Source organism: Lynx rufus, unplaced genomic scaffold, assembly GCF_022079265.1.
Source record: "Lynx rufus isolate CCGP_SWC_20201006 ecotype Redwood Valley unplaced genomic scaffold, mLynRuf1.p SCAF_4, whole genome shotgun sequence".
In the NCBI taxonomy this organism is placed as follows: domain Eukaryota; kingdom Metazoa; phylum Chordata; class Mammalia; order Carnivora; family Felidae; genus Lynx; species Lynx rufus.
Genome location: NW_025814856.1, coordinates 109,913,022 through 109,938,850, shown reverse-complemented (window position 1 = coordinate 109,938,850; position 25,829 = coordinate 109,913,022). Strand labels below are relative to the sequence as shown.

Genomic DNA, 25,829 nt, shown 5'->3' with positions numbered 1-25,829 from the left:
GTAAACTGAGGGCCTACAAAATGCTCAGGTCAGATGTGGTGTTGGCTGTGTTTGTGCTGGTCTTCTGGGGGAGGGCCCAGAGCAGGGGGATGGAGGCAAGAGTGACTGGAAAGGGGTGGATCCACTGAAGCATTTGGGAGTGGCATGGCCTGGTGGAGCTTTGTGAAAGCAGGTTAAGCTATGAGTATCAGTACTGTGCTGTTTCCCACAGGTAACCATTGTTTATGCTATGGGGCTGGGGAGGGAAATAGCATTTGCCAGCTTCTTTGTTCCTGGAGGTGTCTCCTAGTGGCATCTGTTTGTCCAGGTGGTGTTCTGAGATGAGCAAACTGCTTATCTGGGGGGAGGGGGGGAAGGGGGCAGTCTACCCCAGGCATTTTTCAAACTGCTGGTTCTACACTGTATCTGCATGGGCTGTTCATCCTTATCTCTTTAAGGATGGGGATTCTGCTTCCTAAAGCTTTCTGGGCTCTCCTAGAGCCAAGCCTGGGATTTTTAAAATTCCAGGCTTTAAGTCCTGCTTGTTTTAGGAACTCATGAAATTTGGCCTTCACTCAACTCACTCAAAAGAAAATACTAGAGATTCATTCTCCCAGTTCATGGGCTCCTGGTGTGAAAATGTGTTTTCTGCCCTTTACTGTGCTGCCAGCTTGAATGGCATGGTCTATTTTGCTCTCAGACTACATCTCAGCCCTTTGTACCTTTGATGTGACCTTTTCCCTGCCCTTAGTTGTGGAGTTTGTACTACCAGTGTATTGGTCGTTTCCTGGGTTATTTACACTGATATGGTCATTTAGTTGTAACCATGGGGTGAGGTGAGCTTAAGGTCCTCTACTCCACCATCTTCCCAGCTGATAGGTGTATGTGTTGAAGTGTGTGTATGCACTGAGGGCTTATTAGATTTTCTGAGTTAATAGATTGTCTCTAATTTTTGCTTTCTTGTGTACTTGTTCTATCTTACTCTTTCTGAAAACCCTGGAAATTGTATTGAAACAAGATAGAAATATATATGTACATATATAAATGTTAATTTAAATGAGCAATGTTGATTGCTTGAATTGAACTAAAAGTTGGAGTAGGGAAGACAGGAGCAATATTTAGACAGGAATTGACTGGTTTTAGTGACTAATTGAATTAAGGATTCAGAAAGAAAAAGATATTTAAGTTACTTTCAGTTGAACAAGTTCAAATACAGGAATTGAACTTTAAATAATTTTCTTAATGCATCATTAAGGGTCAAATCTGAGTTAAGGGAAACAATAGGCCTACATTATGTATTAAAAATACAATAAGACTGTGTTTGTATGACTAGATGTTTGTGTCAAATTGCCAGTGGGAAGGCCCCCATGGGACTCTTTTAAGGAGAGATTAGGACTGGTAGGTTGGACTTCAAGTAGGAAGTCTGGGGTCATGAGACCTGATAAGGAGACCTGACATTGTGGGGGCAATTGGGAGCCATCCCCTTCACACCAGCTCAACAATGGTTTGCTGCTAAAATAGCAGGGTAGGTATGGGGAGATGTAAATCTACCAAATATGGCCACAGTACAATCTACAAGCCTAATCTCTATGAAGACTGTCATGGCAGTCAGCCCTAGCTGCCACTGTCCCTTGGGGCCAAACTGGGGAGGGGCAGAGAGCAAGGGAGAGAAAATCCCAAGGAGACTCTGCGTGGTCAGCACAGAGCCTGACGTGGGGCTTAAACTCATCAACCATGAGATCACGACCTGGGTCGAAATCAAGAGTTGGACACTTAACTGAGTCACCCAGGCACTCCATGTGTCTGTTTGCTTATTATTTATAAAGTTTATTTATTTGGAGAGCCAGCATGAGTGGTGGTGGGGGGGGGGGGGCAGAAAGAGGGACCGAGAGAGAATCCCAAGCAGACTCTGCACTGTTAGCACAGAGTCCAATGTGGGGCTGAAACTCACAAACTGAGATCATGATCTGAACCAAAACCAGGAGTCAATGCTTAACCAACTGAGCCTCCCAGGCATCTCCCTCCCTGTCTGTTTATTTAAAAAGCATGTGTTTAAATCTGTCATTTTTAACTGATCATATTAAGCTGCCCAAGCAGAATACTGTAAGTGATTTTTTAGCATTGTGGGAGAAAATATGAGAAATGATAATTTTTCCTCAAAATGTCTATAGGTGATAGCCTTGTAATTTGCCTATGGAATGTGCTAGAAAGGAATTAGTCAAGAGAACTTGATGAAATCTGGGTATAGCAATTCAGTGTGGACATGCTTTCCACTAAGGAGGTCAGCCAGATTCATTTATTCAGCAAATACTTGTTCAGTAGGCACTGTGTGAGGTAGTTAAGGTTTTTCCTCAGTCCCATGATTCTACATTATTTAACTTTAATAATGTAAAAGTCTCTTAATTCTACAACTAGAAAAGAATGTGAATAAATCCTTTGAAATATAAATAGTACTTAAAAAGGATTGCAAGTGCGTGGTTGCTGAACAAAATACCATAATTCCGTTATCTCTTAAGAGTGGTCTAAGACCATGTCTCCTAAATTTTTTTATTGTAACTTGTTTAAAAAAAATATTTTGCATTATGACTCCATCAAACACATAAATACACAATATGTATGTATTTGAATTTCAAGAAAACCTGTCCTATTTGCTATGCATTCTAACTTTACCCTTCTATTAATTTCTATATCATTTATCCAAAAATGTTAACCTAAACTCCCTAAATTGATACACTAATAGGCCTTAATCTATAGTTTGAGAAAGAATAAAAGACTTAAAAGACTTTGCTGCTTAGAGTCTCTTATGACTTTCGGAAATAATCAAAGGACTTGGGTATATCTAATTATTTACATCTATTTTGACTGACTTTCTTTGAAACAATTATAGCTCTTTGAAGGCATTCTAGTAACTATCTTGGGGAGTTCATTAATTCATTGACTCATTGTGCAGGTATTTGAATGACTATTAAGTCTAGCAATGCCTTGTATTTCTCCCTCTTAATTGTTCAGTATTAACATTTAATTGGAAGTAATTTTTATGAAAAAATAGCAACCTAAGATCTTTAAAAGTTGCTTTTAAGTGACTTTTTTTCTGATAAAATACACTATGAAGAGATAAATAGCTTAGAGTACAAGTTAAATTCTTGATTATAGAGTAGTTTTGCCTACTGATTTAGTTGAGCATGTACTTAAAATGTTTTTAAAAAATAAAACAAAAACCTTAGTGTGATGTTTTATTAATAAACTGAAATATATTTGATCACTGTTAATAATTCTTTCCTATAAACTTGAGCAAATCACAGACCATTATGTGAAAAGTGTTAACTGAATCCATGAACAGAGAAAAGGCTTAAACAATTACAAAAGTAATAATTTATTCCTTTCTAGTTATTTAAATCTTTCCTATTCATGGATTCATTTAACAGATACTGACATATGGTCTATGAGGTCAGGAATTCTGCCAGTCTTGGTTCATTATTATATAACAAGTGTCTAGCATACTGCCTGGCAAATGTTAGGTGTTTATTTTTGCTTGAATTACGAGAAATAAAGGAAACTTGTCATTTTGATCACAAATGTAGCAGTATTACATGGCTCATCACTAAGAATATAAATGATGTGCTGGAGACACAATGGATACTGACATAATTTTACCACCTCTTTCTCACAGACTGTCAGTGCATTTGTAGAAGTTAACAGTGTGCTCCCAAATCAGACTTGGTTCCACCCAGGTCCCTGCATTTCTTAAGTGTGAGATCATGGGCAGGTCACTGCTTCCATGTCCTCTGTAAAGTGATAATAGTGATTTCCTGCGATCTGATATATTGGATGAGATATTGCAGGCAAGTGCTGTACATAGCACATGTTACTGAGCGAGCCATCAATCTTAGTTGCTGTTAATATTACTAATACTCCTTGGTTTAGAATGTGCCAAGCTCTGAAGTGTAGACTTTGCTTTCTGTGAGTTCGCAGCCTAGTGAAGGAGATAGAAAAGGAAACCGTAGAGTATGATGGTAAATCTCTCTAGCAGTAAGAGTACTCTGGAAGTGGAGAACAGGGATGCTGCTCCCAAAATGCCTGGGAAAGCTTCTTGGGGGAAGCCATATCTGAACTGACAGCTGAACAGGTGGAACTGAGCTTCCCATCTTGCCCCACCCCAAGATGGGGTAGGTGTGCTGGGTAGCAAAGGAAGTAACATAAGCAAAGACCTGGTTGTGAGAGAAAATGTCCTCCTAAATAAGAGGGGAATGGGACAGATGAAGTGGCATAGGGACAAGTTGGCTGACCTTGAAGGGTCCTGCTCAAGAAGCAGCAGGGGGTAACTTTAGGTTTACACTTGAGAAAAATCCTCTAGAAGTGGTGAGAATGTGTTATGTTGGGATAAAAAGTAGAAGGAGACCAGCTAAGAGGCTGGTGCAATAAATAATGGAGGAGATGAGTGCTTTGGTCACAGCTTGTGTCAGTGAAGACAGAACCTTGGGAAGCTTCACATTTAGAGACCACGGACTGTCACTTGTCAGTTCCGGGGGGGGGGGTGGGGCGTGTGGAGTGGGCGCTTTGAGTACAGTATAAATTCTAAACTGTGTGAGTACACTGTAATCAATTAAGTTTGTAATGAAAGGGATGGGGGATGGATGGGCTACAAAGCAGAGCAACCAACACTGGAGACTTACTCCCTAATACTTTCTATTGACTGCACATCATAATACATATTTTACTCTTAGGTGCTTTGTGAATATTTCTGCATTGTTTCAGCTTGCTTGTGATTAGAATTCCCCCCAGTATCTGACAAAACATAAGTAATTCTGGCTTTCTAGGAGCCTAAAGTTATTGAAATGAAGGTAAGGAGTCAAATGCTTGAAACAAAACCACATCACATGGGGAAGGTTATACTGGTTTTTTTTTTTTTTTTTTGAGTTTTTGTAGCTGATCAGCTTAATGAAGAGCTTCTTTTGTTTTTATAACCTTTGAGATGATGCTGTGGTGAGAGATACTACACTGTTGCTGGTAGGTGAGATTGACCAAGGTCATTTATTCAACAAATAAATGAGGGTATACCAGGTATGTGAAAAGCAATGGGCAAAACAGATGTTGTCCTTTCTGTCATGGAAGTTACCTTCTAGAAGATGGAATATGGCATTGTATTTTGGTAAAACGATTTCAAGAACTTTTTGGTACAAGATGGTAGTTTGGGAAAGCTAAGTAGAATGTATATGTCACCTCTTAATTGTTTCCCACTTAAGAGAGACCGTAGAGAATGAGGATTACAGGAGTTAGAACATGACTAAGGCTTAAGCCATAGTAAATGCTTAATGTTAGTTATTTTATGTCATAATGAAACTTTTTTGCCAATTTTGCAAAGGTTACACTCTCTAATTTATCTCTTAAACCCCATCTACAAGCTCCATCTGGTAGCGAGGCTACAGTCATCGTCTTTCCCAGAATGAAGCAGCAGTCATCTCCTACTTGGTCTGTCTGCTTTCCCGCTTTCTCTACCAGATGTCTTCTCTACCTTGTAGCAAGAGTAAAACTGAGTGTACTAAATTAGCTGCTGTTAAAACAAAACAAAACAAAAACAAACAATAAAACCATGAAGTGAGTGACTTAAAGCACCATGTTACTACCTTCAACTTCTGGAAGTTAGAAGTTTATAGTAGGTATCACTGGGCTAAAATATAAAGGTGTTGGCAATGCTATGTTTGTTCAGGACACTCAAGGGACAGTCCATTTCCTGGCCACTTTCTAGTTTCTAGAGGTTGCTTATATTCCTAGACTTGTGGTCCTGTATCACACCGGCCACTGTTTCTATTAACTCATCTGCTGCGTTGACTTTTCTGCCTCTTGTTCACGTTTAAGGATTCCTGGGATTATATTAGACATACCTAGATGGTCTAGGGAAATCATTCCATTTCAAGATCCTTAACCACATCTGTAAAGTTCTTTTGGCATGTAGGGCTATCCCTTCACAGGTTTGGGAAATTAGGAAGTAGTCTTCTCTTAGGGGCTTTTCTGACTACTAGAGTTTTCTAGGCACTGTTTTATGACATGATACACGTTTGGGTAAGTGAGCACTTTTTACATTTTTTTTATTTTTTTATAGAAATGTCCTCTCCTGCATAAAGCTTTGTTTATGGCTTTGTATTATAACATTAAAACTCATCACATGGTCTGTGAGGCCCCATGGCTCAGCCTATTCTGGGTCTTGCCTTGACCTCCAGCTTCTTCATAGGCTCTCATCCCATTCCATTGCTGAAACGATTTGACTCCATTTGCTTCCTGGCCCTCAGGACCTTGTAATGGCTTTTAGTTACAGCAGACCTTCATATTCCTTTGCCTATTTTTCCCTGCCACTCACCATTTGGATCCTATAGCAAATTCTGGTTCCTTAGGGAATATCACCTTGGCCTTCTCTGTGCTAGTCAGATGATCTGCTTGCATGTGAGCCTGGATTTCTTCATAACACTTGATCACAGATTGCTGTTGTTCCTTTATAGGCAGTGTGCCTATAAAGTAGCTCTTTGTGTTGCTCATCTGTATATTACTGTTGTAGCGACAGGAAGAATGGGATTGGAAAGGGTTGGTTCAATTACAGAAGGTTGGAGGTTAATAATTAAGTAAGTCAACCAAATGTTCACATAAATAAAACTCATTTCACTCAGTAATTTTCAGAACTTTCCATTTTTGTAAAAATGTGTATAAGATTTTCACTGTCTAGCATGAATATAGAGTGTCTCAGAGGCTGAGAGTTCTTTGTATGGAATGAGAAAAGACCCCGAATAGCCAAAGCAATCCTGAAAAAGAAAATGAAAGCTGTGGGTATAACAGTCTGGAGTGCAAGATGTATTACAAAGCTGTAATTATCAAGACGGTATGGTAATGCCACAAAAACAGACACTCAGATCAATGGAACAGAATAGAGAACCCAGAAATGGACCCACAAAAGTATGGCAGACTAATCTTTGACAAAGTAGGAAAGAATATCTGGTGGAATAAAGACAGTCTCTTGAGCAAACCGTGCTGGGAAAACTGGACAGTGACATGTAGAAAAATCAACCTGGACCACTTTTTTACACCATACACAAAAATAAACTCAAAATGAATGAAAGACCTAAATGTAAGACGGGAAGCCATCAAAATCCTCGAGGAGAAAGCAGGCAAAAACCTCTTTGAACTTGGCCGCAGCAACTTCTTACTCAATATGTCTCCAGAGGCAAGGGAAACCAAAGCAAAAATAAACTATTGGGACCTCATCAAAATAAAAACTTCTGCACAGTGAAGGAAACAATCAGCAAAACTAAAAGGCAAGTGACAGAATGGGAGAAGATATTTGCAAATGACATATCAGATAAAGGGTTAGTATCCAAAATCTACAAAGAACTTATCCAACTCAACACCCAAAAAACAAATGATCCAGTGAAGAAATGGGCAAAAGACATGAATAGACACTTCTCCAAAGAAGACATCCAGATGGCCAACCTACACATGACAAAATGCTCAACATCACTCATCATCAGGGAAATACAAATCAACACCACAATGAGATACTACCTTACACCTGTCAGAATAGCGAACATTAACAACTCAGGCAACAACAGATGCTGGCGAGGATGTGGAGAAAGAGGATCTCTTTTGCATTGTTGGTGGCAATGCAAGCTGGTGTAGCCACTCTGGAAAACAGTATGGAGGTTCTTCAAAAAACTAAAAATAGAACTACCCTATGGCCCAGCAATTGCACTACTAGGCACTTATTCATGGGATACAGGTGTGCTGTTTCGAAGGGACACATGCACCCCCGTGTTTATAGTAGCACTATCAACAATAGCCAAAGTATGGAAAGAGCCCAAAAGTCCATCAAGGGATGAATGGATAAAGAAGATGTGGTGTATATATACACAATGGAGTGTTACTCAGCAATCAAAAAGAATGAAATCTTGCCATTTGCAACTACATGGATGGAACTAGAGGGTGTTATGCTAAGCTAAATTAGTGAAAGACAGGTATCATATGACTTCACTCATATGAGAGCTTTAAGACACAGAACAGATGAACACAAGAGAGGGGAAGCGAAAGCAATACAAAAACAGGGAGGGGGACAAAAAATAAGAGACTCTTGAATATGGAGAACAAACGGCATTACTGGAGGGGTTGTGGGAGGGGCAATGGGCTAAATGGGTAAGGGGCATTAAGGAAGACGCTTGTTGGGATGAGCACTGGGTGTTATGCATAGGGAATGAATCACTGGAATCTACTCCTGAAATCATTATTGCACTATATACTAACTAACTTGGATGTAAATTAAAAAAAAATAATAATAGGGGCGCCTGGGTGGCGCAGTCGGTTAAGCGTCCGACTTCAGCCAGGTCACGATCTCGCGGTCCGTGAGTTCGAGCCCCGCGTCAGGCTCTGGGCTGATGGCTCAGAGCCTGGGGCCTGTTTCCGATTCTGTGTCTCCCTCTCTCTCTGCCCCTCCCCCGTTCATGTTCTGTCTCTCTCTGTCCCAAAAATAAATAAATGTTGAAAAAAAAATTAAAAAAAAATAATAATAATTAATTTTAAAGTGACCTTTATTCAGAGTTGGTATCGTGGGTCAGAGGCAGTTTGCCTGGTCTGAGCCTGTTGGCTCTATGTGGAACATAGAGTCTATAATGACCTCAAGCTCTGTTAGTGGTGGTGTCCAAGAAGTCTGCCAAAATCTAATGCATTTGCCACTCAATCCTATGGAGTATGCAGTGCAAAATGTCAGTAAGTGTTTAAAAAAATATTTTACAACAGAAAAATTGTTTAATACTTTGTGTGACTCAATAGGTCAATTCTTTAATTAAATGTTTTATTACAAAGTTTATCATTTTGAACTTGATATAATCTTAGTATCCCATTTAAGACATGATGTTTCACTTGGATGTAGGCAAAGTTATGCAGCTGTGTTAGTGATTTGATGGATTTCTTGATAGAGACAGAAATTCTGGTATTCAAAACTGCTTTGACTTGTTCCTATTTTATTGAACAAATGATTTGGAAAAAAAATCAATTTAAAGGACTATTACTGCATTCTTTTATCTCAATGTACTGATAATAGAATCCATACTTTGAAATCCATATCTATTGTATAGTATTTATATAGATAAAATTTGACTATGGAGTATAAAATATTAACTACATCTGTTACTATATAGTGTGAAATATTCACTGATTAACAATCTTTTTACTAGACACAATAAAATGCATAAAACTGATTTAACTTTCAGTTTTTGATAGCCCTATGAAGTTACAGTAGTGCTTACTAATTCAGTTTTGTTACTAGCTTAACTTGTATAAGGCTCTATTTATATTAAATGTATGTACTCTTTCCTTTTAGAGTATGTTGGATAAAGGACATTGTTGTTGCAGTAACTGGAGAGAACATGGAAGCAATGAAGGGTATCATTCAGAAGTACCAGCATCAACGCATATCACTGGTTGAAGCTGGAGTGACCCGTCACAGGTCAATTTTCAATGGACTCAAAGCACTGGCAGAGGACCAGCCTGACTCTAAACTGTCTAAGCCAGAAGTTGTGATAATCCATGATGCTGTGAGACCATTTGTTGAAGAAGATGTCCTTCTTAAGGTTGTCACAGCTGCTAAGGAATGTGGGGTAAGTGTTTATACTTCTGAAGGTGGATAAAAGATGCAAATACAATAGCAAATGTTGAATTGCTGGATTTTGATGAAATCCTATTTAAATGTCTATATGAAACAGGCATGATGACTTAAAAGCATCATGCTAAATTTTTTTTCAGGAAGCTTGAAGTATTGTAGGTCATGAGACTGTACCGGAATTTATTTTTTCTTACAGTCCAGTGCCTCATCATAACATGAGCTTTTTGGAGAAAAATGTAATAATGTCTTCAGAGTATGGCTATGTATGCACCTTGAGTAAATGAGAAGCAATGTACACTTACCTGAAAATACCTAAGAAAATTCTCAAGTCTAGGACACACATGATTATCAAAAATTTGGCTGATTACATGCACATTGTGTTTTGACTTTCCGGAACTGGTTTACTTTCCAGCACGAATAACTAGGCAAGATTTTCACACCCTTTAAAGTGAAACATTTTAAGATGACACAGAATTCTGTGTGATATTTCACCAAAGAAGACAGGATAGCAAAAGACCTTTGGTAATGTCTAGAACATCTTTGTTTTGTTCTTATATTAGTAGATAAAAATCCTGAAAATAAGGTAATAGTTTTCTAGTCTAAATTTGAGACAGTGCAACGTGTTGTACACAGTTGGTATAGCATAATAGCAATAAGCTATGGAGCTGGACATGCTGAGGCCCCTCTTAAACATTTTTTAATTAATGGTGTATGTGCAACTTTCTCAACCTCGTCGAGCCCATTTTCTTTACTTTCCTTACTTGTAAAAATACAGACGATGGAGTGCCTGGGTGGCTCAGTTGGTTGAATGGCTGACTTTTGATTTTGGCTCAGGTTATGCATGACCTCACAGTGATGAGTTTGAGCCCTGAGTCAGGCTCTGTGCTGAGTGTGGAGCCTGTTTGGGATGCTCTCTCTCCCTGTCTCTCTGTGCCTCCTCTAGTTGTCTCTCTGTTTCTCTGTCTCTTTAAATAAACATTTAAAACAATGCAGGTGCTAATGCCTGTGGGGTTTTTTACTATTGGAAATTAGGTGTTAAGTTTTTAAAAATAAAAAAGCTATTAAGATGAATTACAACATGTAGGATTGTAGACCAATGGAAGGAGTCCTCTAAGCCTTCTTAGCCATATGGGTGGTGAGTTAAAAAATACCAATCTGGAAAAGATAGTATTTGATTTGTCTTCAGTGATCTATATGTAACTGCAATTTTGTCAGGAAATTGGTGGTAATTTTATCTCATCTCCCTGCAGCATGAATTCCTTTTAAACCTGTATAAGAATTCCATCAATCAAATAAAACATTTTTCTTCAGTGTAACTTAAAAATGGTAGCTTGATGTAGTGTTAATGGAGTGAAAATGATCATAGAGGTACGTTAGTTGACCTCAAAACTTGGTCAGGGCCCTCCTATTTCTTCTGTGACTCCTTCCTGTTCTCCAGGCTCCTTTACTGTAGTAGATGCAAGATGATCAGTTAGAAGTAAAATGAAGAGGAAGAAAAGGGCACAGGATTTATAACACTGAGGAATTAGAGTGAAACTTGACAAATTTGAGCAAGTTCCTAGGGAGCACTGTATAGGTGGGGCAGATAATGAAAAATTTATACTATAAGGCAAATAAAATTAGAGATCTTTGGCTATGTTACCTTTTGGAAAAATATCATTCAAGCTCACAATACAAATTACACATTTGGAATTTTTTGCTGATTATTTTTTTTTTTGAGATCTTATTTCTAAGATTATCCATAAAGTGATACTTGTGGTAATAGGTCTGGAAGTTAAGAGGACTCTCCTGCTGCAGTTAATAATAAGCTAAGATATCCTGGTTTAACTGGTGACTTAATAAAACATAAACATGCATAGCATTTACTGTTTTTTTTTGTTGTTGCAGATGTGTTGGAATTATTTGATTCTTTATAATGAATGTTAATAGAATAACTTTTATGTATTATGCACATGATTAAATCATACATGATATTTTAATGAAATCTGTGAAACTTTGAATTAAGCTAGTTTTAAGCAAAATCTTCACTATTTATTTTGAAGCTTCAGGAACTTGATGTCTTCTAGAAATAATGTCTTGTGGGGCGCTTGAGTGACTCATTTGGTTAAGCGTCTGACTTTGGCTCAATTCATGATCTCACGGTTTGTGAGTTTGAGTCCCACATGGGGCTCTCGACTGTAAGCACAGAGCCTGCTTGGGATCTTCTGTCCCCCTCTCTGCTCCTCTCTGGCTCATGCTTGTGTTCTCTCTGTCTCTCTCAAAAATAAACATTTAAAACAATGGAAGTGATGTCTTGTTTGGATGGTGTTAAGGAATAATTTTCAAGAAAGTAGGAAATGAGTTTAATACAGATACGTGAAATACTTTTTTTTTTTTTTTTTATATTTATTTATGTTGATAGAGCAACCACAGGGGAGGGGCAGAGAGAGAAGGAGAGAGAGAGAATCTTAGGCTCTATGCTCATTGTAGAGTCCAACACGGGGCTGGATCCCAAGACTCTGGGATCATGACCTGAGCCAAAATTAAGAGTTGGGTGCTCAGTTGACTGAGCCATTTGGCACCCCATGAATGATTATTTCAACATCCTGTAGATTCAATTTGCATATATATATATATATATATATATATATATATATAATATATTTGAGAATTCTTGCATCCATGTTCATCAGGGATATTGGCCTCTAGTTCTCTTTCTTAGTGGAATCTTTGTCTGGTTTTGGAATCAGGGTAAGGCTGCCTCTAAAATGAGTTAGGAAGTTTTCTTTCAATTTCTATTTTTTGGAAAAGTTTGAGTAGAATAGGTATTAACTCTTCTTTAAACGTTAGGTAGAATTCTCCCGGGAAGCCATCTGGCCCTGGATTTGGTTTGTTGGGGATTTTTGATTACTGATTCAGTTTCTTTGCTGGATATCGGTCTATTTGAATTTGGTATTTCTTCCTGCTGCAGTTTTGATATTTTATGTTTCTAGAAATTTATCTATTTGTTCCAAGTAGTCTGATTTGTTAGAATATAATTCTTCATACTATAATCTTGTAATTGTATGTATTTCTATTGTGTTGGATGTTATTTCTCCTCTTATTATTTGTTTATTGGGGTTCTTTCTCTTTTAGGGGGCATATCGGTATTATTTTTTCAAGTAAACAGCTGGTTTCATTGATCTAAATATTTTTTCACTTTCTATATCATTTATTTCTGTTCTAATCTTTATTACTTCCCTTCTTCTACTGGCTTCAGACTTCATTTGTTCTTTTTATAGCTCCTCCAGGTGTAAGATTAGGTTTTTTGAGATTTTTCTTGTTTCTTGAGGTAGGCTTGTATTGCTGTATACTTCCCTCTTATGACTGCCTTTGCTGCATCCCAGAAGTTTTGGACCATTGTGTTTTCATTTTCATTTGTTGCCGTGTTTATTTTTTTTAATTTTTTTTTTTATTTCTTCATTCATTTTCTTGGTTGACCCATTCATTCTTCAGTAGCATTCTTTAGTTGTTTAATCTCCATGTTTTTTTGGTCTTTGCAATTTTTTTCTTGAGATTGACTTCAAGTTTCATAGTGCTGTGGCCAGAAAAGATGCATGGTACAATCTTACTTTTTTTTGTATGTGATGAAGCCTGATTTGTGACCTAGTATGTGATCTTTGCTGGAGAATGTCCCATGTGTATTTGAAAAGAAGGTGTATTTTGCTGCTTTAGAATGAAATGTTCTGATATATTTGTTTTGTGCATCTGGTCCAGTGTGTCATTCAAAGCCACTGTTTCCTTGTTGATTTTTTGCTTAGATGATGTGTCCATTGATGTAAATGAGGTGTTAAAGTCCCCTGCTATTACTGTATTATTATCAATGAGTTTCTTTATGTTTGTCATTAACTGTTTTATATATTTTGGTATTCCATGTTGGAATTCAATTTACAGTTGGCAGTAGTTCCGCTTCTTTTTTTTTTTTTTTTTTTCAACGTTTATTTTCTATTTTTTGGGACAGAGAGAGACAGAGCATGAACGGGTGAGGGGCAGAGAGAGAGGGAGACACAGAATCGGAAACAGGTTCCAGGCTCTGAGCCATCAGCCCAGAGCCCGACGCGGGGCTCGAACTCACGGACCGCGAGATCGTGACCTGGCTGAAGTCGGACGCTCAACCGACTGCGCCACCCAGGCGCCCCAAGTTCCGCTTTTTATGATGTAGTGCCCTTCTTCATCTCTGGTTATAGTCTTTGGTTTAAATGTAGTTTGTTTGGGGGCACCTGGTGGCTCAGTTGGTTAGATATCCAACTTTGGCTTAGATCTTTATCTTGTGAGTTAGAGCCCCAAGTCACCCTCTGTGCTGACAGCTCAGAGCCTGGAGCCTGCTTCAGATTCTGTGTCTCCCTCTTTCTCTGCCCCTCCCCTGGTCGTGCTTTGTCTCTGTCTCTCTGTCTCTCTCAAAAATTAAAAAAAAAAAAAAAAATGTTTACCTGTATATATATGGCTAGTTTGGGTTTCTTTTGATGTCCATTTGCATGGTAAATGTTTCTTCAGCCCCTCTCTTGAAATCTTCAGGTGTCTTTAGGTCTAAAATAAGTCTCTCACAGGCAGCATATAGATGGGTTCTGTTTTTTTTTTTTTTTAATCCATTCTGACACACTGTGTCTTTCGACTGGAGTCCCTTTACATTCAGAGTAATTATTGATAGGTACGTATTTAGTATCATTTTATTACTTGTTTTGTCATTTCTGAAGTATCTTTGTTACTTTTGGTCTTTACTTTCGACTCAGTATTTCTTACAGGGCTGGTTTAGTGGTCACAAACACCTTTAGTTTGTGTTTGTCTGGGAAACTCTTTATCATTCCTTCTATTCTGAATGATAGCCTGCTATGTTGAGTATTCTTGGCTGCAGATTTTTCTCAACCAGCACAATGAATATTTTATGCCACTCCCTCCTGGTTTGCCAAGTTTCTATGCAGAGATCTGCAGCTAGCGCTATGGGTCTCCCTTGGAAGTTAAGGACTTCTTTTGTCTTGATGCTTCTAGGATGTTTTCTTTTTCTCTATATTTAGCAAATTTAACTACGATATGTCTTGGTATTGACCTGCTTTTGTTGATTTTAATGGGAGTTCTCTATGCCTTCTGGATTAGGATATCTATGTGTTTCCTTCCCCAGAATAGGAAAGTTTTTACTTCTTATTTCCTGAAATAAACCTTCTGCCCCCTCTTCTCTCTCGTCCTCTGGGACTCCTTTTATACAAATATTACTGTATGTGATGGAGTCACTGAGTTCCCTAAGTCTACTTGCGTGTTGCATAATTCATTCTCCCTTTTGTTCAACTTCATTATTTTTCATAATTTTCTCTTCTGTATGACTTACTCATTCCTCTGCTTCTTTCATCCTTGTCATTCTATCCAGTCTGTTTCAAATCTCCGTTGTCGGAGTTTTCATTGTTGCCTGATTGGTTTTGAGCTCTTTTATCTCTGTGGTAAGGGTCTTCCTGATGTTCTCCTGTTCTTCTCAGTCTCAGTGAGTGTCCTTGTGGTTGTTACTTTAAATTCTCCATCAGGCACATTACTTGTATCAGCTAGATCTCTGCCTGGATCTTTCCTTGTTCTTTCTTAGGGGATGAGTTCCCCTCCATCTTGGCATTTTGTCGAAGTCTCTGTCGTCCTCTCTGTGTTGGAAAATCCTATTAGGTTTCCTGTTCCTGAGAATAATGGCTTTATGAAGGAGAGGTCATAAAGTGTTCAGGGCCTGGCGCTTCAGGCCCTGTCTGTGGTGTATGCTGCATGTAGTCTGCTGCTGTGCTTTTGCTGCTCTATTGCTCAGGCCAGTCATTTGCAAAGGGTTTCCTTGTCTGTAGCATGCAATGTTTGGATCTTGGCCAGAGCGTAGTGAGTTTTAACTAGGTGTGGTCTGGTCTGCGTGTTAAATGAGGTTTGATGCTCCTTCCTCTTGACTTGAAGCCTTGCAGAACTCTCTGGTTGGAAGACATGGTGTGAGCGCAGGTTTCTGCTGATCTTCTGGTGAAGGGGTCTGCTGTGCTAGGCCTTAGGCATGCTTGTCTGAGAAAAGGAGGACCAGCAGAGTCCTGGCGTGTCAGGACTTGGTTTAAGCTGGTGAGGCTGCCAGTGGTATGCTGTTGAGTGAATCTGGCTGGCCCTGTGCTCTTTAGTGAAGCTGGTTTATGCTGAGGGGTCATGGAGGGAGATGGCACCAGCCAGTTCCTGTGTCCATGGAGAGGAGTCTCTGTGCTTGCTGCTGTCAGGGAACTACTCCCCGACCCCCCCCCCCCCCCCCAGAATATCAAGTAACTTCCCCATAAGCGTCCCAGGCATCTTTCAGATTGGTGATGTCACACAGTCTGTCTCCAGGTTGCTTGCCCACTGGGACAGTACATTGTCCTTTGGGCTCTATCCCAGTCAAGCCTGATGCCTTTTTTTTTTTTTAAATATTTGTTTTTAATGATGACTTTTAAACTGCAAACTTTAAGGATGTGCTGTATTAGGGGGCCTGCACTAGTCTTCTGGGGAGGGTCTCGCCACTCTGGGACAGATGTGGGTTTGACTGAGAAGGGCAGGTAAGCCGGAGCACAGGGGCATGGGGTTTGTAGCGAGGCAGGCTAGGCAGCCAGTGTCTGGGTTAGCTGCCCTCAGCAGGTGTCTCTGCGCCTATACTGAGGGGCAGGGGAGGGAAGTGCTGCCTGCCCGCTCTTCTGTCCCCAGACAGGCGTTTCTGTGAACACCACCTCTAAGAGACAGTGGAAGAGTGAACCGTCTCTTCCCAAGCACTTTAGGCAACCCTCAGATCATGCAGTCTTTCCTGGATGGTTCGCCTGCCTTCTTTCCAGGAGCAGGGCAGTGTTCTCAGGCCTCTTTCCCAGCCAAGCCCGCCAACCGCTAAAACTCCTGGCTTTGAGACCTGCTGGTGAAACTCAAGAAATCAGCCTCTCTCGTTTTCCCAGCCAATGGCTTTGGAGAAGAGTTCTCCTGAGTGTACCCACGTGCACTCCGATCTCTTTCTTTCTCTTAGCTTTCTTTGTGGCCAGGACTCCTTTCCCTCTGCAGCACCCACGATAGGTTTCTTCCCCAAACCATGTCTCCATACTTCATACCTTCCTCTGTGTGGCCTCTTCTGTCCCTCTAGTTGTACAGTCTGTTCTGTCAGTACTCAAGTCACTTTCCGGGGTATGATTTGACAATAATGTAGCTGTGTTCAAGGGATAAGTCTAGGGTCCTCCTGCTAAGTTGGCATCTTAGTTACATAGTGTCTGCCAGGTTGATTTTAAAGTCACTTATTTTTCAAAGGTATTGTGCATTGTCTCTATGGTGTGACTAGATAAGAATCTTTTTTCCTCCCTTGCTTAGGATTTATTCATGCAGTTTGATTAATATCGTATCAATTCTAGAGCCTTCCATATCATTAACTTTTAAATATTGACTTTGCCCCATTTCTGACCCTACAGCTTTTTCTTTTTTTTTTAAATTTTTTTTCAACATTTTTTATTTATTTTTCGGACAGAGAGAGACCGAGCATGAATGGGGGAGGGGCAGAGAGAAAGGGAGACACAGAGTCGGAAACAGGCTCCAGGCTCCGAGCCATCAGCCCAGAGCCCAACGCGGGGCTCGAACTCACGGACCGCGAGATCGTGACCTGGCTGAAGTCGGACGCTTAACCGACTGCGCCACCCAGGCGCCCCGTCTTGTTGAAGTATTTTCACAATCAAAATTTGACTTCCTAGGAGTTTGATTTGGTCCTTTTCAGCTGTCATTGCCCCCCCTTTTTTTCACAGTTTTATATTCTTTCAGTACTTAAATATAAATATTTAATTTATTGTAGCTAATTCTTCGTAGTTCTTAACTTCTTCATTTCTCCACTTTTATTCAAGATTTGTTTCTTCCTCTGTTGAGCAGTTTGTATTGTAGTCCCATGTTTGGCAGGACTTTATCAGTAGGAATCCTTTGGGCATGGGATGAAGATGTGTTTTTGAAGCAGATTTGTGTTCTGCCAGGGATCCTGAGGGCTTTACCATTTTGGATTCACATTATGTTAATTTTTGGCTTGAGGTTTTATCCACCGTATGGTCATGTTAAACCAAACTCTGAACTCCCATTAAGTCTAGATGACAGTTAGGGCCTCTCAGGGAAGGTTCCCCTACCCATCAGAATACAAGCCAGGATAGACAGACAATTTTGTATAATCTTAATGCAGTGGTTATTGTGCTTTATCTGGCTTACCTTTTAAATGGTTACCTGGATCTTTTTTTTTTTTTTTTTTTTTAATTTTTTTTCAACGTTTATTTATTTTTGGGACAGAGAGAGACAGAGCATGAACGGGGGAGGGGCAGAGAGAGAGGGAGACACAGAATCGGAAACAGGCTCCAGGCTCTGAGCCATCAGCCCAGAGCCCGACGCGGGGCTCGAACTCCCGGACCGAAAGATCGTGACCTGGCTGAAGTCAGACGCTTAACCGACTGCGCCACCCAGGCGCCCCTGTGGTTACCTGGATCTTAATGTGAGGACCACAGTTCTTACGGACTAGGTAGCATAGTCTCAGGACAGAATTCTTCATTCTGTCTCATTTGTATATACTAAATCCTCTTAATAACCCAACGCATCTCCACTGTCTTCCTTGGATTCTGTATGTGATGTTAGTCCTAGGTAGTTATCTCATGAGTCACGGTTCTAAAATAATGATTTTTTAAAGTTTATTTATTTATTTTGAGAGAGAGAGAGAGAGAGAGAGGGAGAGAGAAGGGGAGGAGCCTAGAGAGAAGAGGAGACGGAATTTCAAGGCAGGCTCCATGCTCAGTATGGAGCCAGATGTGGGGCCCGATCTCATGACTGTGAGTTCATGAACTGAGCTGAAACCAAGAGTTGGCTACTTTGCTGCTTAACCAACTGGACCACCCAGGCACCCCTAAAAAATTACTAAAAACAAATAACCTTAAGAGTCACACTGGGGAAAAAAGCTATTAATAACATTTTCTCCTGAACTTTTTTTTACATTGCAAGAGGTTTTGCAAGATAATTTGTCAGCCATAGTCCTGAAATTAGAAGTTTTTTACTGGGGCACCTGGGTGGCTCAGTCGGTTGAGCGTCTGACTTCAGCTCAGGTCACGATCTTAGGGTCCGTGAGTTCGAGCCCCGCGTCAGGCTCTGTGCTGACAGCTCGGAGCCTGGAGCCTGCTTTGGATTCTGTGTCTCCCTCTCTCTCTGTCCCTCCCCTGCTTGTGCTCTGTCTCTCAGTAATAAATAAACGTTAAAAGTTAAAAAAAAAAAAAGGTTTTTTTTACTAAGTATAAATTATTTTTATATTTCTGCATAATTAAAAGTCCAGAGATGGAAAAGTAGTAATGAGGACATTGTTATAAGGGAGATGTTGGACAGGGTAAAATAAGTTGGAACATAGAAATGTGAGAGCGTCATTTTAGGACTAATAAGCTAGCTGTTATATACACAAAACTGCCAGTAATAACACGAATTTGAAAATGATAGTGCATCAGAAAGGCAACCTCCTCAAAATGTGTTCCTGAGAGAAGACATTTCCATAGTTACTTGCACATATTAAAGCCCTGTGTTCTTGGATCTCTAATCATGTTTTATCTTCTCCTCCCTTGTCAAGTTCTGACAGTAACAGGTCACATTTATTGCTCCTTCTTTTGCACCTCCTCAGTGCAAAAGTTGACTCCTCAGTGCACAGCGATCTGGCTTCTTCTCCTCTGACTACTTTGTCCAAAATCACCTGTAATTTCTCAGCTCCCAAACTATATGTGCAGTTTTAGTCTGTTATAAAATAAGTAAGATGACTGGCTTTTATACCTGGTTCCTTGAAAGAAGAATTGAAGTATTTAGAATTTCCGAAGTAATAGAGGAGGGTTTTTGTTTTTCATGATCCCCTTCCATCTCCCCTGAGATGATGCTAATGAGATCACTCAGGATCTGGGCTGGTTGTCAGAAATACTAATGGTGTCTCATTACCAATGGCAGTTGGAGGTTTGAGACTTTGAACCAGCCCAACCTCTGGGGGAGAGTAATTGGGCTGGAGACTGAGTTGAACCACATGGTCAATGAATCAGTGACTCACACTGACAAAATGATATCCCAATGAAGACCCTGGACACTGAAGCTCAGGAGAGCGACCTGGTTGAGCAGCGATGTGCTGATTGCATGGGGAGAGGGCACCGCAGAGGCTGTGTTCTGAACTCGCAAGCCCTCACCCCATGTTTCTCTACATTTATCTGGTCTGATACATATCCCTGGTCATACACATGTGATCATAAATAATCATTGTCAAATGTAGTTCTAATCATTTTCCTGAGTTGTAGGAGTTTTGGGTGAACTTCATTGGAGGTTGTGAGAACCTTCTGGGTTTGCAGCCAGTAGGTCAGCAGAGCTGGTGATGTGGGGATCCCACTTGGGTCTGGTGTCTAAAATAAGGGCATTCTGGTTGTGAGCTGTGGGGGTTGTGCTAAGTCCAGGTGGCTGACATTAGAAAGAATCATATTATACCAAAGCAGCCTATACAGAATGTCTTAGCTAAATTGACAACGTTAACCAGACCTTCCTTCTGCAGCTCTCTCTACTTTGTCTTCTGTGACTGCAATCTTTGCTGTTTTTTTTTTTTTGACCACTCTTTCCAGATACATCTTCCCATACTTGAAATGTTTCCTTTAACTTCTTTTATAACTGAACAAAGTACTTCTGAGCAATCAAAATCATGCTCACATTACTTAATTGAAAACCTGTTACACAGTAAAATTCACTTTTGGGAGGGTATACAGTCTGAGTGTTTATACCTGTATAGATGATTACAATCACAACAGAGCTTTGTAACACGCCAAAGAATTCCCTCCTGTTGCTGCCTGGTACTCAGACCCTTGCTCTCTTCCTAATCCAGGTCAATTCTTGATTGGTGCTCTGTCCCTTTGTTTTTGTCTCTTCCAGAGAACTGTATAAAAAGAATCCTACAACATGTAAGTTTGTGAGATGATTATTTGACATGGTACAAAGCATTTGCATGTACCCGTTTTAACTCCAAATTGACATATTTACTCTGAAATCTCTCATGCTATAGCTTCTCTGCTATAATTGCAGACCTTGTATGTTAAGCTTCCAACTGAACAGAACCATTTAAATTTGCCTTTTTTAGCATCTCTGGAATAATCTGTAGGTTTGAACTCATTAATCTTCCTTGATTTATTTCCTTGAATTAGCTTTTGGAGACCAGGGGGGAACCATTAAATCTCCCCCTCCCCCATCCAAGGGAAATAACCTAAGACTTGAAGTTTAGAAAGATGGCTGTCTCCCTGGTTTGATAGATGGAGTACAGGAGATTGAGGGGACTGAAATTAGTTTGGGATCTATGTAATGATCTAGCAAAGTGGTCAAAGTCTATTTAAGCAGACTGAAATAGAGAAAGAAGTAGAGGTTGGGGGCCAGGGGAAGAGTTTAAGGAACTGGATTGGCTGGACCTGATTGGATGATGTGAGCCAAGGGGTAATATGACACATGTACTTGTGAATGCTTTAATTTTTCTTTGCCGTTCCCTGACAGTAGACCTCATCGTCTCTTCTAAAATGCTCCTGCCCTTCCAGACCTCAGCATCCTTTTCAGACACTGAATTGCTTTCCAGAATTTGGCAGACCTACCCATGTTAATATTAGTTACCTAAAGAATTTTAACTGCTTGTGATCTTATCAACTCCTGACCCTTAGGTACATCTTACTGCTTACCTAACAAAAAGTACCCTACACTTACTATATTGGGTTGTTTCTCCAGTATTTAAGGCAACAGGTATTTTTGTATCTGAGAGTAGACTTCCAGACCTGAGTTTCTTTGTATATCTGAATACTGAAGTGGCACAGCATTTCTCAAACTTGGCACAATCTTACATGTTTTCGTAAGGTACTTTCTGTTGGTGGGGCTATTCCATGCCCTGTAGGATGGTTAGCATCATTAGTTAGAAAATTTGTTGAGTCCCTTTCTGAAGAGAAATAGTGTAACCTAATAAACAGAAATTCTGACGGGGTCGGGGTGGGGGGGCGGTGTGTGTGTTTGTGGGGGGGCAATCTTTGTATTTTACAGCAGGACTGTACTCAGTAACGATTAAGGAAAACTTGAGAAGTAAGAGCTAGTATGTGTGTATCAGGAAAAATAAACTGTTTGACTATCCAGTATTGGATATTTATGCAAAGTATTTTGGGCTTGTTATTAAAGAGCTAAATGACTCAACAGATGTTATTTTCCAAACAAAGAATCTTAGGTAGAATTGACCATGGCTAGCAGTAAATTGTACTGGATCTCTATTGGTTAGTTTTGATCATGATCAAGTGCATTGAAGGTCAGAGTTCATTCAGTGTTGGGTGGGGGGTCAGGTAATAAGCGCTCCCGGGCCATTGGATTCTGTATCTTACTGGAGGGAAACATTGGTATTAAGACCTGGGTCTGAAAGAAGCAGTTTGATATGTGAGAAAGCCTGATTTCTGAGTATTTAGTGGCAAAGTTGAGGCTTATTTTAACAAAGTTGAAGTGCCCAGGGCAGGTAGTGAATTATTCCCTGACTATGGAATGAGGTAAAACTTGATGTGTTACTGATGGTGAAAAGGCTACTGTGTGAAAAGCTTTTGTTTTCTTTAGCTAAAACTGTGACTCCTGTATATTTTATGTATTACCTCTAAATCAAGTTGGAGAAGGAGGCAGATCAAGGGGTGGTGGTATACCTAGGGATTAAAATGTAGTAAGGCTTATTAAACACCCAGGACATCCAAGCAGAATACTTTTGATCAAATTAGATGTAAATTAAATGGTACTGCTTTAATTTTCAGGAATTAAAGTTGAGTATATCAAATGCTTTATTTCTTCATGCTACATATCCTTTTTTTAGGGGTACATGGAGTGATAGAGCAATTTGGATAAGTTTTTCTAAAATACTGGTATTTCTATATTGAATAAATTATTTTTATGAAAGGATATTGGAGTTATTGTATTATCAAAATATGAAATACTCACAATCTCATAATGCCCAATGATTAGCTTTAAAGATGTGATTGTGTAAACATTCATTAAGTAGTCTCAGAATAGAGACAACTCAGCTAAATGAAATTGTAATTATATAGTCAGGATTTCTATAGTGTGTTGTCATAATTAGCCTGAATGAAGATAGGCGAGTAGGAATGCATGTCAGCACCTGCTCTGTGTATGGATAAGTATTGTTGAATTTTGCTTCTAAAAGTAAACAGAAGAGGTGGGGTTCATTTTTCCACATTGTGTGATTTGTATCTGTGATTTCCATGCATTGACTTGTGGAAATACTTGGATAGATTAGCGTGAGAGGCAAGTAATCACTGTGGTGCTGAGCTGTTAAGCTTCCATTCAGGGCTTATTAGGCTAATTCCCAATGAGGCAGTGTATTTGATAACTTGGGAATTATGCTTCATGTAACAAACTACCCAAATAGCTCTATTTTAGAGGCACCTAACTGACTTTGTTCATACTTGTGTCTTAATTTTGATATTTTAAATTTCGGAAAAGATTGACGTAAATGAGGAGTTAGGTTTCTGAACAAACATCCCTTTCTATGGAAACAGCTATGGAGTGCATGCCTGTCAGGAGTAGCATCTTTGTTTAAACCAGATAGTTGAGTGAGTGGTAGTTTTTTTCCACATGTTATCCTTTTTATGGGTATTTTATTCAGTAAACCAGTAGTCACTTTGTGCTTTAAATGGTCTTCCTATTGTGCTACTATACAGCTGATCTCTAGGCTTCCAGTTAAACCTTACTGAGTCTTGGAGTATACCGGTCCTACCATAATTACATCCCAGATATGGATGTTATTTTTTCTCTTCAGAAGTTTTTAGTAGTCAGAATGAGAGTCCACAAATGTACTGTTAGAAATTAAAAAGGGGGAATTTGAAAAGCACTTTGGACACTTAGGTATCTACCACCCTGAACATTACTGGTCACTTTTAAACCATATCCCTGCCCTGATCTTAGTTATTTCCCCCACATGGATAAACATTATCCTGAAATTTGTTTTTATTTTCTTGTTTTGTTTTGTTTTCATTTTTGTCGGATGTATTCCTAAAGGGCATAGTAGGTTTGTATGATTTTTCATATCCCTGTAAAAAAATAATTATTTGTATGATTAACTTCTCTTTTGCTTTTATTTTGACAGCACTTTTTTCCCCCCAAAACACCTTTAGGGAATTGTATTTATGTGAATCTGTGCAGCTATCACATGTTCATGATCACTGTTTTATATCACAGTTCATCTATTTGTAGTTGATGAACCTATGTTTTCTTTAATTTTTGCCAATGCAAGCATTGCTAGCATGAACATTACTATTAATGTCTTAAGCACATGACCCAAGGATTTCATTACAGTCAAGATGCATGCATGTCACCAGCTTTACCAGATGATGCTCAATTACTTACTGAACTTGGATAAATTCTACTCACTAGGGTATAAAAGGAGTTTGAGCTAGAGCCATATCCTTACCATTTAATATTGTTGATGGTCTTTTTTTTCTAATCCAGTTAGTGGCAAATGCTTTCTCTTCGTGGTTTAATTTGGTATTTTGTTAATAGGTTTGGCATTTTTTCCCCAGTATTTACAGGATTTATGTGTTCTCATTGAATTGCCCATGAAAGTCTTTTGTCCCTACTTTTATTTTTTAAGTAAAAAGCAATTTCTAGAAATTACTTATATATTAGGCACACAAATATTCTGCCAATTATATGCCTTGTAATCATTTTCTTCCAGTTTATTTTAATGTAGTTAAAAATACTAATGTCTTCTCTTACGATCTTCGTTTTCTGTATGAGATCTGAGGGAGGGAGAATGGGTGCTGGGTTCAGATTGTGGTGGTGCAGAAAGTGAAAACTGTGCTGAAATGGTATATTTTGAAGGTGATGGGCTTGCTCATGGATTCGATTCAAATGGAGTATGACAGGAGATAAGTTAATGATGATCAAGGTTTTTGACAATAACTAGAAGAATAGAGTTGACTTTTATGAAGATGGGAAGTGTATGGAAAAGCAGACATGGACTGTGTGGTATATGTGAAACCAAAACTGATCTCAGTATGTTAAAGTTGAGGTGTGGCTCTTGATCTGAGAAGTTAAATAGGGTATTCGGATACTGACTGTCTGGAATTGAAGAGATTGTTTGAGGATGGAGGTATAGTTTTGTAAGTTCTCATATAGATAGTATATGAAATGTTGTGACTTGATGAAGTCACTTATGGAATGAGGGTAGCTAGAGAACTTTGAGGTCTCTGCTTGTGAGATGATTGAGAAGGTTTTCTGAAAGCCAGGTGAACAGATGCCCTTGAAGACAGAGATACCCATTGGATTTGGCCACGTGGGGGTCATGGGTGATATTTATAAATGTATTTTTGTGGATTGGGGGAGATAAAATCCTCATTGAAGTCGATTGCAGAGAACAGGAGAAGAGACAGACATTGGAGATTCTAAGGAATACAGATAATTACTTTAATGGAGTTTTGTTTGAACCTCACTAGGAGTAATTTGGTTATAGCTGGAAGATAGGTGTGATCAAAGAAAGACTTACTTGATGGGAGATGTCAAAGATTGCTTGGATGCTACTGAAGATAGTTGACAGTAAAGGAATAAAAATTGATGAAGCAGGATAGAAGGCACACTGTTGGTGAAAGACTTGAGAAAGGGATGGGTGCCAGTGGATAGGTTCAGATACTGCCTTTTACATAGGAGCCTGGGAAATTTTTTTGTAGTTCTCAGAAAATAAATTTTAACTTCCTTTGTTAAACATTAAGTATTTGTTTTTGATGGTTTATTGCTAGTATAGATAGAGATAGAAGTGATTATTTAATGTTGATCTTGTCCTCTGCTTTCTTGTCAAATATGTCTATTCCTAGTTTTATAGGGAATTCATCCAGATTTTCTGTAGAATACTGTCTGCAAATGGAGATAGTTTCACTCTTTCTGGATGCTTTTTATTGGATTTTCTTGTCTAATTTTCCTGACGAGAACTTTCAGTACAACGTTTAACAGAAGTGGTGACAGTGGATATATTTTTGTTCCTGATGCTAAAGAGAAAATCCAGAGTTTTTATCAAATACGATGTTACCTATTGGTTTTTCACAGTTGCCGTTTTTTGGCTAGAGGAAGTTCTGTTCCTAATTTGTTGCATGGTTTTTTCACGAAGGAGTGTTGCATTTTGTCAGATACTATTTCTGCATATGTTGACATGTTGGTGTTTATTATTTTT

At 39.2% G+C, this 25,829-nt stretch overlaps 1 protein-coding gene across 1 annotated transcript in view; it reads left to right on the top strand.

Annotated features, from left to right (window-relative positions):
• Nucleotides 1-25,829, top strand: part of CRPPA (CDP-L-ribitol pyrophosphorylase A) — a 332,224-nt gene that overhangs the window by 9,834 nt on the left and 296,561 nt on the right. The window contains exon 2 of the mRNA XM_047096860.1: nt 9,335-9,611. Within this exon, the coding sequence (XP_046952816.1) occupies nt 9,335-9,611 (277 nt within the window). The remainder of the gene's footprint in view (nt 1-9,334; nt 9,612-25,829) is intronic.